This window comes from Artemia sp. Qi Xiang Cuo, chromosome 15, assembly GCF_049724085.1.
Source record: "Artemia sp. Qi Xiang Cuo chromosome 15, ASM4972408v1, whole genome shotgun sequence".
Classification (NCBI taxonomy): Eukaryota; Metazoa; Arthropoda; class Branchiopoda; order Anostraca; family Artemiidae; genus Artemia; species Artemia sp. Qi Xiang Cuo.
The window spans coordinates 49,513,253-49,526,154 of record NC_142808.1 but is presented as its reverse complement, the minus strand read 5'-3'; the positions used below and the strand labels follow the sequence as shown (position 1 = coordinate 49,526,154).

Sequence of the window (12,902 nt, the reverse complement as noted above, 5' to 3'; positions counted from 1 at the left end):
ATATATATATATATATATATATATATATATATATATATATATATATATATATATAAGATAAAAATGTTCAAAATACAAAATATCATTTCTAAATTTGTTTTGTAAATTCTTTTAAAATTGTTTGAAAACCCAATTTCTTTAAGTCTTCACTTTCAATCCACATTATTGCTAAACTATTTAATCTATCCTGATTCATTGTCGATCTCAGATAGTATTTTTATTATTAGTCATAGACTCGAAAATGATATCTTCATAATTAACGCTTGCTGGAATTGTTAAGAATATTCGGTGAGCAATAAACAAGTTTGGAAATGCCGTTGCCCTATCATTATCCGATGAAATTTGAACATTTCAAACGGATTCTCAAAAATTTTGACGGAAAAATAGATTTCAAAGCTTCCATTTCTTAAAAAAAAAATCTTTTCGTTTATACCAGCTTCTTTCACCTTTGGTACATCATTTTCTGTTAACTTAGAATCTGTTAGAGAAGTTTTTAATTTAGTTGCATGTTTTTTAAGCGCTTATTCTTCTATATTTTGAAAATGTCCCAGAAAACCAACTAGTTCAATATGATTATAATACAATTGGCATGAACTTTTAAGGGCATCAGTTTTTTACATATATTTTATGATAGTAAAGACATTAATAAATCTCATCCATTAATGCAAACTTAAAATAATTGTATTTTTAATTATTTGAATAATTAATAATTTATCCACTATTGTAAAAAGCAATTCATTTTATATTTCGAGTTTTGTTTTGTCCATCTTGATGGTTACGCCAAGCCCGTTTGGGCCCTATCGCTCCAATCGCCCTTTATCCGGCCCTGGTCCGAATGAAACATCCGACGAAAATCCAAGAAATTATCCAGGATTAAACAAGAACGCAGAGCTTTTGGACACACTCATGAAGCTCTTTGGGTGGTACCACATTTTCACCAGTTTTTTTTACAACAATTTTCATCATTAAAAGTTGAAACATTAAGAATATGTTGATTCCCGGAGATAACTACACCTTCAAAGAAAAACCACACCTTTTAAGCTGTTTGACGTCATGTGTTTTGTACCTTATTTTTTCCTGATTTTTCTGCCGTGTTTCTGACACGTTGGTGCCTGCTGTTCAGGGTTCCCAACCGGACACATTTTATGTCAAAAGGACCCCTTTTGTGTCCCATGTGACGGGACACAAAAGGGGGAAAAATGATTCATTTTAGAAATTTGCGACGGGAAAGGGCAAAAAAGGGAAACATTTTGTAAATTTATGACATAAAACGAAACATTCCCCAACTTGACAGCCTACTTCGGCTATTGTTGTAAAAAAGTCACCTTTCACCAAAGTAATAGTTTTTCTCGGTGTTGTTTTTTTCGAGCATCCTGGTTTTGCCGTTGATGTCATTAGTAAAGGAATTTTTCCAAGGTAAGGAACTTACACGTTTATATGAGTTTTGCGCTCTCACTCTAAGGCATTTTGTATGAATGTTTCATATATATTTTTTTTTGTTTTCATTATATTTAATATTAACTGTCCAGTTTGAAAGAGGTTTACAAAGAGTCTTTTAGTCATTTATACAACTGGTAAAAAAGCAATAACCTCTAGTTTTTGAGATTCCAAGATGAACACATTTTAGCTAAAAACGATACATTTTCGGATGCTCAGAAGACAGGGTCATGCACCAAAAAGTTGGCAACCCTGCCGCTGCTACCAAAAACTGCAAAACCAGATGCTTTTTTTGGTAAGAACTGTATTTTGAATTTTTTTTTCATTTTACTACATGTTTTGGAAAATATAACGTTTAACCATTACTTTGGTGAAAAGTGACTTTTTTTTTAGCAAAATATATAGGCTATCAAGTTAAGCAATGTTTTGTTTTTTGTCATAAATTTACAAAATGCGTCTCTTTTTTGCCCTTTAATGTCCCAAATTTCTAAAATGAGTCACTTCCCCCCTCCCCCCTTTTGTGTCCCGGCACATGGCAGTTCGCGTATTTGAGCTAGTTTTGTAGATATGTTTTGCGTAATGGGCCAAGCAATAATTTCAAGTTTCCACTTCGCTCTTTGTTTCTCTATGAAAAACTTTTATTTTTACATTAATTGTCATTAATGGTAATTGAGGTCTGAGAAGCACGCTTAACGAATTCTGTTTAGAAATTATGCCCCTGGGTGGGTTTATGAAGTCACCAGAACGAATGAGTTTAACTGAAGTTTTTAGTTTTCTTGATAAAAAGAAGAAGGGTACCATTTGATTCCCCTATTAAACCCTTTTTTGGCTTTGAACCCCTCCTCCTGACATCTTTCTCTGACTCCTAAGTTGGTTCTAGATATAAGGATAAAAAAAAACAACACTTAATCATCTCCCCCGAACAAAAGTTTTTCGGCAAAGTTTTTAGGCTACCTCTGAAAAAAATCCTGATATGACCCCGAGGAACTATGCTGCGTTTTTAGGGTCCTATTATTGCAGTTTAAGCTTCAGATTTTACAAAAATCTAAGGATGAAAACGTAGGTTAAATAGTTGAGAAGAACATTATCCCCCTCTTATAAGTCTTAACTTTTCACTTTGCTCTCGTTTGAACATATTTCTTTTTAATTCATTTTACTAGGAAAACCGATGCTAAAGTACGAGATCTGTAAACAGTAAGAGAAGGAAGTTTGAAAAGAGGATTCCTAAAAAGGGGGTCACATATATATTTTTCGTGACTCTGAAACTGCCCCCTCCCCCTAAAGGACCCATATAAAGCTTTAAACAGCATATTTTTCCGGTTTTTCTTCGTTGGATGCGTTACTTATCTTTGATAACTTGGTAGCAGTGCTCTTCATGGTCGAAAAGCATTGTTTGGCTGCAAAAGAATCGATATCAGTTGATTAAATACCAAATCAGTTATCAGTTGATTATCAAATCAGTCGACCAAACTCTAAAGTAACCAAATCAGTCGACCAAACTCAATAGTAAACCAAACTCTAAAAAACGAAATTTTGATACCAATAGATACACCAAAAGAATAAGATTTTTATGTTGATTTCAAATATATAAATTTCATCAACTTTAGTCTTACCCATAAAAAGTTACGCGCCTGAAAAAATTTGCCTTATTTTTGAAAAAAAGGGGTAAACACCCCCTAAAAGTAATAGAACTTTTAAGTCATAGAACTTTAATTAAAATCACACTATCAGATTCAGCGTATCAGAGAACCCTACTATAGAAGTTTCAAGCTCTTATCTGCAAAAATGTGGAATTTTGTATTTTTTTGCCAGAAGAAAGATCACAGATGCGTGTTTTTTTTCCAGGGGTTATCGTATCGAACCAATGGTCCTAGAATATTGCGGGAGGGCTCATTCGATCGGAAATTAAAAGTTCTAGTGCCATTTTTTAGTAATAAAAAAATGAAGGGTAACTAGGCCCGCTCCCACGCTCATTTTTTCCCAAAGTCATCTGATCAAAATGTAGAGATAGCCATTTTGTTCAGCATGGTCGAAAAATACACTAAATTTGTCTTTGAGGATGACTAATCCCCCACGGTCCCCGGGGGAAGGTCTGCAATCTATGAACTTTGCCCAGTGTTTACATATAGTATTGGTTATTGGGAAGCATACAGAAGTTTTCAGGGGGATTTTTTTGGTAGTTGGGGGGGATGGGGGTGGGTCGGGTGTTACGTGGGAGGATCTTCCCATTTAAGAAGTTTTCATGGGGGAAGGGACATTGCTATGAAGGGGGTGCCGGATTTCACATGTCTGATTGGGTTCACCTCTGTGATTAAGGGGTCATTCTTAAGGAATATGAACAAAATTTGAATTTAGCGTAAAGAGCGAGATATTAAATAGAGGGCGAACCCCCTAACATACGTAATAAAAATATACAACTATTGAAGTTTGTTGGAAACGGTGATTCGTAAATTGCTTCAGATCAAAGTTCCATGTTGGTCACTTAGCAAGACGAAGTATAATCTTTGCGCAAATTTTGTTTTGATTATTCATGTACGGTGAGCCAAAATAAAAGATGTACTAACTCAAAAACCTTCGGAAAATAAATAAAAAAAATGTTTTTTTAACTGAAAGTAAGGGGCGACATTAAAACTTAAAACGAACAGAAATTATTTTGTATATGAAAGAGGCTGCCCCCTCCTCAACCCGTCGCTCTTTACGCTAAAGTTTGACTCTGTCTAACAACTTTGTTTTTTAAAATAATAAAAAACTTTAGCGCAAAGAGCGAGGGGTTGAGGAGGGGCAGCCCCTTTCAAATACAGAATAATTTCTGTTCGTTTTAAGTTTTAATGTTGCTCCTTACTTTCAGTAAAAAAAAACTTGTTTTATTTATTTAATTAATTGTGAGTAAGGAGCGAATCAGCCGAATAACTACCGAAATTGTCAAAACACCTACTTATTCCTATGAAAATAGATGCATCGAAAGAATTGGCTTTTTGTGCTAATTCCAAACATATAAAATTTATTAAGTTTAATGCTACACATCAAAAGCTACGAACCTGAGGAAATTTGCTTGAATTTCGAAAAAGGGGGGAGCAATCAAAAATCGAAGTGGCTATAATGAAAATCGCACCAAGAGCTTCAGCACTTTCAGTAAAAAAAAAACTTGTTTTATTTATTTAATTAATTGTGAGTAAGGAGCGAATCAGCCGAATAACTACCGAAATTGTCAAAACACCTACTTATTCCTATGAAAATAGATGCATCGAAAGAATTGGCTTTTTTTGCTAATTCCAAACATATAAAATTTATTAAGTTTAATGCTACACATCAAAAGCTACGAACCTGAGGAAATTTGCTTGAATTTCGAAAAAGGGGGGAGCAATCAAAAATCGAAGTGGCTATAATGAAAATCGCACCAAGAGCTTCAGCATATCCGATAGCCTTACTCTAGAGGTTTAAACCTCCTATCTACAAAATTATAGAATTGTGTATTTTTGGCCAGAAGAAAGGTCCCAGATACGTGTTTATTTGTTTGTTTTCTCCAGTGGTAATTGTATCAAACCAAATGTTCCTAAAGGCTCGGGAGCAAGCTCATTCGATCTGAAAAAAAAGTTCCTGTGCCTCTTTAAAGTGACCAAAAAGATTGGAGGGCCTCATAGGCCCTTTTTTTCCCCAAAGACATATGCTCAGAATTTTAAGTGTACCTGTGAAGATTACAAATTTCTCTGAGGAAAGGACTATAAGTTATGAAATTTGCTCATTGTTGACATACAGTTGCTATCAGAAAATATTCGGAAATGTATTTTGGGGGTATATTCCATGGGAAGGATTTCCTGGGATTTCTGGGGGAGAGGGAGGGACGGGGATTTCCTGGCATGATCTGAAAAAATGTTCAGAAATTGTATTAAAAAAAAAGAAGTTTTTTCAACAGAAAGTAAGAAGCGACATTTAAAATTAAAATGGACAGAAATTATTCTGTATACAAGGGGGTCTGCCCAAGTGATTTTCATTGTTGTTCAAGATTGGGGGGGGGGGCTCGAAACTTCTTGCGTTCAGGTTCAAGCTCTTTTTCAAAGTTCTTGAGACAATTTTTTGAAGACTCGTTTTAAAATTTTCAGTTACCATGGGCTTAGGTGCACCTTCTATTGCACTTCAGCAACTACTGCAATCATGATGCCATTGCTGACAATACCAGCACTAAGCGTAGTATAAGTTAAGTGGAAGTTTACAAGACAATCTTGGAGAATTATGAAAAATTGGGAATCAATTTTTGATGAAAACAGACTTCCAAATGCAGTTATTGGTAGTAGGCGGGGGGGGGGGGTAGTTTAAAAGATCAGTAACGTTGATGTGGAATCAGCAAGGAATAAGCTAAAACACAAGAAACAGCTTGAGAAAGTGTACCTGTCCTTTAAAGGTGTGAGTTGTCTTTTGGAATCCGCAGTTTAGTAATGTTGAGATTTAACGCACGTAATTTGTTTTGTTAAATTTAACTTATTAGTTTTCTTATGTCCTTTATAATTTAAATTTGAATATTTTAAGCCGAAAAAGGAACGGAATTTGCCCAAGTTGAAAAGTAGTATTGTGAAATCTGTCATATTTATTCTAGTGTAATATCGGCTATCCTTTTAAATATTGCTTAGTGAGTGAATACCTAGGATTTTGCTTAGGTTCTCTTCCTTTCTGTCTCTCATTAAGGTTCAAATACCATGATTAATTTTAGATTATATTTATATAAAATTGCTTGTGAATATTTTAAACAATACAATTTTATGTTTCTGATACGTTTCTTAAAGCATGGTATCTTTTCAGTCAGTGTAACAACCCCCTTGTACCACACTGGACGCGCTTTTAAATTGACCAACAAAGGAGTTGTACCTCTTCCAATTGACAAGTCATTGCTAACAACCCCAGTTCTTAACATGGTATCTACACATCACATTCTGCCTACTCTTGTAAATTATAATATACAAAAAACACCAGTGGCCCAAGAAGGAAGAGAAGTTACTGTGGCCGAAAACCCTCAAGTTTTTCAGAATGAAACTTGCTGGGTTAATGTGGCGCAGCCCTATGCTGTACAACCGATGGAACTTCCTGATCTCCGAGTACCGCCGCCGGTTTTGTTACCACCACAAGAATCTTGGCAAAATATCCACAATCAGGTTCAATCAGGTATCTTGGCTCTGTTTAGCTATTCTTTAATGAATAATTTTACCTAAAGCTGTTATCCCGATTATTCTGTTCAATTTATTTTCAATTCCTTTTACTTTGTTTTTTTTTATCCCTACTGTTCCATTCATGAAATGATTTGGTCAAGAATAATGTATCTTATATTGGGAAAGGACCAGGGGAATAATTCGCCTCCTTCAATACCTCATAAGAGTTTCAGCGCTTCTATTTAATTTTTGTTTTATTTCACTTGGTCTTTTTGAGCAGTATTCCTGAAACTATGGGTGGTAGCTCCATAAGGAGCCATGATGTCGTCATAATGGTGGCGCAGAATATTCAATTAAACAATTCGTCCAATTAATTGACATTCCCAGTTTCGAATTGTTTTGGAACAAGATTTCAGACAAAAATTACAGCTGCAAAGTAATAAAATAATGAAGATGGCATCAACGACTGTTATCTTTTGCCGCACCCAAACCTCCAACGAAATTAATTTGCCTTGCAACCTCACATCTCTTTTCAGAAATCATCCGTAATTTGGCTCATCGTACATGAATAATTAAAACGAAATTTGCATATTTATTTTACTTCTTTCTTAACTAATAATACCCTTATAATAACCTAAGTTTGATTTTTGTTCCAGTTGCTTAAGAACGACTCCTGAATCACAAAGGCTGTTTAATTAGAATAATAACCTCTTTTAAAGATTAAAAAAGAAACTTTTGCGTAAGAGCGATTATTAATTCTACTTCTTCCTTTTCTGTCGCCGCTATTGGGGCACTGAAACATCGTAGAGAGATGTTTTAGTATTTGAAACGTGGGCAACTGAAACGTTAACTCAACGCCCTATGCGCCAGCAATGGCTCAGAAGGATCTTGTATTCATTACCGTTGGCCGGCGTTTACCCCCGGCGATTACCCCCCCCCCCCAGAAAATAATCCCCCCTTGAAAATACACCCCGAAAATACCCCCTCCCCCTGCGGAAAATACTCCCTGGTAAATACCCCCCCCCCCCAGATAATACCCCCGTGGAAAATAAAGCTTTCCAAATTTGATAATTTCGTTTGAGTTTATTTTTTTTTCCGTAGGGGGGAGGAATTTTGGTACTTGCATATTATGCGCCACTCACTCAAGTTTATTCTGTGTAAAATTCGAGAACTCACCGTTTTTTTCCTTAGTTTCTTCGTTACTTTAAAAATAAATTTGGGCTATAGATTTGCATATTAGGGAGGGGGGGGGGGGTAAATTAGAGCGGGTCTGCATGCAAAATATATTTGGTGCAAGTATTCTGCATATTAGATAGATAGATAGGCTAGAGAATTGTATTTTAAAGCCAAATATACGGCCATGAACATAGTAAAATAACATAAATGAAAGGCACAAATAGCATAAACTTTGATCAGCGATCATCATAAAACACTTAAATGAAACACTAAATTAACCTAATAATAGTCCTTAATACTTAGAAAAACTGTCATTGAAAAAAAAACCAAAACACTTAACACTTGGAAAAAACACTTGAATGAAGCATTACATTTAATTTATACTGATATTTTTTTTTTACTTAACAAAATTTCCAGATACCTCGCTATTCTTCTCTAATTTTAAGCGGCTATATACCTAGAAGGAATTGTTTTCTGACTTCAAACTATCCAAATACTTTACCCCCTCCCCCCCCCCCTTATGAGCAAATTTATACCCCAAATTATATATTTCCCATATATTCCGTCACTTGTTTTCGTCTTGTCTCGCGCTGACAAGAAAAAAAAATCCCAGTATAAAGTAAATGTAATGTTTCATTCAAGTGTTTTTCCAAGTGTTAAGTGTTTTTTTTTCAATGACCGTTTTTCCAAGTATTAAGTACTATTATTAGGTTAATGTGGTGTTTCATTTAAGTGTTCTATGATGATCGCTGATCAAAGTTTATGTTATTTGTGCCTTTCATTTGTGTTATTTTACTATGTTCATGGCCGTATATTTTGCTTTAAAATACACTTCGCTATCTATCTATCTAACATGAAGAATAATTGTACCAAACACATTTTGCATGAAGACCCGCTATACTTTACCCCCCTCCCCCCCTAATATGACAATCTATAGCCAACATTTATTTCTAAAGTAACGAAGAAACTTACGAAAATTTAACGAGGAAACTTACGGTCTTATTGCAGGTTGGGATGGCTCCTGCGATATTCGAGGACCACTGGGTCGGTTTGATGACCCCTGAAAAAAAAACAACAGAAAACAAATAATCACGCATCCGCGCGATCTATCTTCTGGCAAAAAAACACAAAATTCCACATTTTTGCAGATAGGAGCTTGAAACCTCTACAGTAGGGTTCTTTGATACTTTGAATCTGATGGTGTGATTTTCATTAAGGATCAATGACTTTTAGGGGGTGTTTTCCCCTTTTCTCGAAAATAAGGCACATTTTCTCAGGCACGTAACTTTTGATGGGCGAGACGAAATTTGATGAAATTTATATATTTCAAATCAGCATAAAAATCTGATGTTTTATGTATCTTTTGGTATTACAAATCTGTTTTTAGGGTTTCGGTTACCATTGAGCCGGGTCGCTCCTTACTTACAGTTCGTTACCACGAACTGTTTGATACTATCCATGTAAGTGAAGCTGTCCATCAGATTAATCTTTTCATTACCCAACGTCACCTTTTCATCTTCACTTATTCCTAGCCTTTGTGACTTAGTCTTCCTAACATTAATTTTCAAACCTATTCTAGCACCCTGAACTCGTAAAACTTCTAAAAGTCCATTCATTTTGCTCACACTTTCATCTAAGATGCTTAAATTATCAGCATAATCTAAGCCCAGGAGTTTTTCCCGCCCATTTGACTCCTTGGTCTCCCGTTGGCTTTCCTCTGCTTAAGACACAGTCAATCAAAATGATCCACATAAAGGGGGACAACTGGACCCCTACGGCACTTCTCAATTATTAACCTAAGAATGAAAATTTGGTGGACACACCTTTTTTAAAACCGCACTGTTCTTAAAACTTTGTCTACAGCATCTCTCAGTCTAAAAAGTATCATATTACTATATATACATATACATATATATATATATATATATATATATATATATATATATATATATATATATATATATATATATATATATATATATATATATATATATATATATATAGTGAGAATCTATAGATTGAAGCCTACCGCCTGCCCCATACCATTGTTAAAAACACAGGTTCGGCGATACGTATTTCATAACGACAAAGGTTAAGCCGAGGTGTAACAAACCATACAAATTGAAAATTATAGCGATGATGATTGGGTTTTGGATTTTGACATGGATAAGGTCATCAATACCTACCATACTTTTGAAAATCAAAATTATGGACTGAATAAATCGTTGGAAGAAAAAGAAGTTTTTGTCCCACCACCTGAACAATTAGAAGAAACAAAGGTAATCGTCGATGCCTTCCATGCCTTTGAAAATCAAAAACCTTGACTAGATAAATCGTTGGAAGAAAAAGAAGTTTTTGTACCACCACATGGGCAATTGAAAGAAACAAAGGTTCGGCAATATGTTTTTCATAATGACAAAAGACAAGCCGAAGCAAAAGTTAAAGGTCTTATAAAGAAATGTAATTTTACAAAGGCACCACTTATAACTTAAGGTCCATTTGGACGTCATGATATCAAGAAAAGGCTTAAATTGTCTGCGTTTAGAAGAGAAGTGACAGTGAGAATCTATATAGAAGCCTGCCGCGTGCCGGGGCCCCGGTACTATATATATATATATATAAATATATATATATATATATATATATATATATATATATATATATATATATATATATATATATATATATATATATATATATATATATATATATATATATATATATATATATATATATATATATACTATGTTTATATGTGAGCAATAATTGTATATGTATGTATGTATGTATGTTCTCGAAAACGGCTACATATTTTATCGGGAAAATTGGTATCTTTGGATATTCTCGCATAAAAAACGATCTAAATAGATCAGAATTCTAAGAAAAATCGTTCAGAGCCTTAATTTTGGTTTTTGCAAATGACGTTGTGAAGTAAAAATTACAATGACGTTATGCACGTAAAAAAAATGTAATGAAGCCATGAAAGTCATGGCATCAAAAATTACAGTGATTTTATGCACGTAAAAATATACATTGACGTCATATACGTCAAGATATCTTATGACGTCATTCCTCCTATACAAGCCACTTCAGTTTCCAAATGTAGTCAGTTATTTATCCAACATAATCAGTTATTTATCCATCACAATGTCTAAAGAAAAACCCAAAAAACGAAAACTTGTAACTCAAATATTTACAGTTTCTTTTATTAATCTAGACCCTACTGTGTTCTCGAGCCTCAGCCTCTTTGTCTCGCCATATGTCTGCACCCAGTCGCCGTTATATGTGCCGCAACAACTTCTTCAAGAAATCAACTACGCTCCTGGGAACACTTTACCTTCTGCTTACCCCAACACAAGAATGATGTAACCTCTTCTATATATGGCTACTTTTATGTTTATTTACTATCCTTTTTTTAACCTTGGTTTACATTTTGTCTCCTAACCACCCTACCATTTGCAAGGTCTAAACGGATATAGGGGTAATTTGTAAGCTACCCATTCTTAGAGGTAATCTTTTTTCTTTCTTTTTAATTCTGTGGTCGCATTTCCCCCCACATCCTAGCAAGAACTAGATGCAAATTGATTTCACGTGGATACTTACTTTTAATTTTTTTTTTTGTTGCCCCTTTTTCAAGGTTATTTTGTTTCTTTTTAACTTTAAGTTTTCATTTGGCTTCCCGCGCACCCTAGCACGAGCAAAATGTAAAATTTTTATTTATCATTTTTTTTTTAACTCTGCTGCTTTTTTAAAAGTTGTTTTTGTTTGTTTCTTATGTTTAATTTTTTCCTCCTACTCAATGTTGGATGATTAAGAGATTGAATGCATTTTATATTTTTCAAATTTTATTTCTATTTTCTCTCCATTTTGAAGAGTAGTTATTTATTTTTCACTGTTTTTTTTTTAATATTGATGAAAATACAGGGTATTGAAATATTTTGCACACATTTTTTATAGATTTTTATTTTTTTTGATACTCAAAGTCCTTAATTTATCAGAATTTAGAATATAAACTAAATTCTCGTCTATTCTGAAAATGTATTTTTTTTTAGTAGACTCGACTCAGTTTGTTTAATAAAATGTCAATACTGAGTTTTTTCAGGAAAATTATCCTCATTATTTCCTTTCAAACCTGGAAGTATTTTAATTGTTAACAAAATTGTCCACCGTCTTTTAAATATGGATCATGGAAAAAGTAAAGTTTTTTTTTTGGGGGGAGAAAGGGGGGAGGAGTGGGGTGGGTGGATCCAATAATAAAAAGTAAATTAGATAATTTAAATAAGAAGTGCCAAGAAAATCGTAAAAATTTAGTATTCCCAGGAGAGGACTTGGCCCCGAGCCCCCTTCCCCCTTTTGTGTGTTGAATTTAAAAAATTAAAACTTTTTGATTTTTAAGGCTGTTTTTCCTTTCAATTTTGTTGTGCATTTGGCGTCTTACTCAATCTTGCGTGATCAAGAGCCTTATGCCTTTTGCATGTTTTTTTTTCTTTTCTTTTTTTTTCATTTTAGAGTGTATTTGTTTTATTTTTCACTGTTGGCTTAAATACAGATGAAAATACGGGGTTTGAAATGTTTGCACTATTTTTTTTTAACTGTTCATTTTTTTTTTAGATCCTTAAAGTACTAAATTTGTCAGAATTTTTATCATGCACTAAATACTCATTTATTTTTACAATGCTACGTTTTTGACATTCTCGCACCTAACTTATTTTACTCAATGAAATGAAGAGTTTATCCTTATTATTTCCTGTCAAACTCGGATGCATTTCATTTTTTTTTTATGTTTAAATTTTAACGTTTTTGCCAAAAATTCCTGTGTCTTTCATATATGGAGCGAATAAAAATAAGGTTGGGGGGCAAGATTATAATTTTTTTTGTCAAACCCTGGCATTTATGCTGCTGTTTTTTCGAGGGAGGGGGTTAATAATTCATATAATAGATAATTTTGGATAAAAAGTACCAAGAAACTTGCAAAACTGAATATTTCTGGAGGAGGCCTTTGCCCTGACACCCTCCCCCTATGTATATCCTGTTTCAAACCTTACACCTTAACAAACCCTTAAGACAATTCAACAAAAGATTATTAATAATATGTATTTCGGATATGTCTGTGTCCAACCTATAAATATTTTATATTGTTTTGTTTTTAAA

General features: G+C 33.9%; 1 protein-coding gene across 1 annotated transcript in view; it reads left to right on the top strand.

Annotated features, from left to right (window-relative positions):
* Positions 1-11,645, top strand: part of LOC148943783 (uncharacterized) — a 57,694-nt gene extending 46,049 nt beyond the window's left edge. Inside the window, exons 6-7 of the mRNA XM_089101240.1 lie at positions 6,232-6,591; positions 10,969-11,645. Of these exons, the coding sequence (XP_088957366.1) occupies positions 6,232-6,591; positions 10,969-11,120 (512 nt within the window). The 3' untranslated portion in view covers positions 11,121-11,645. The remainder of the gene's footprint in view (positions 1-6,231; positions 6,592-10,968) is intronic.
* Positions 11,646-12,902: the final 1,257 nt, after the last annotated feature.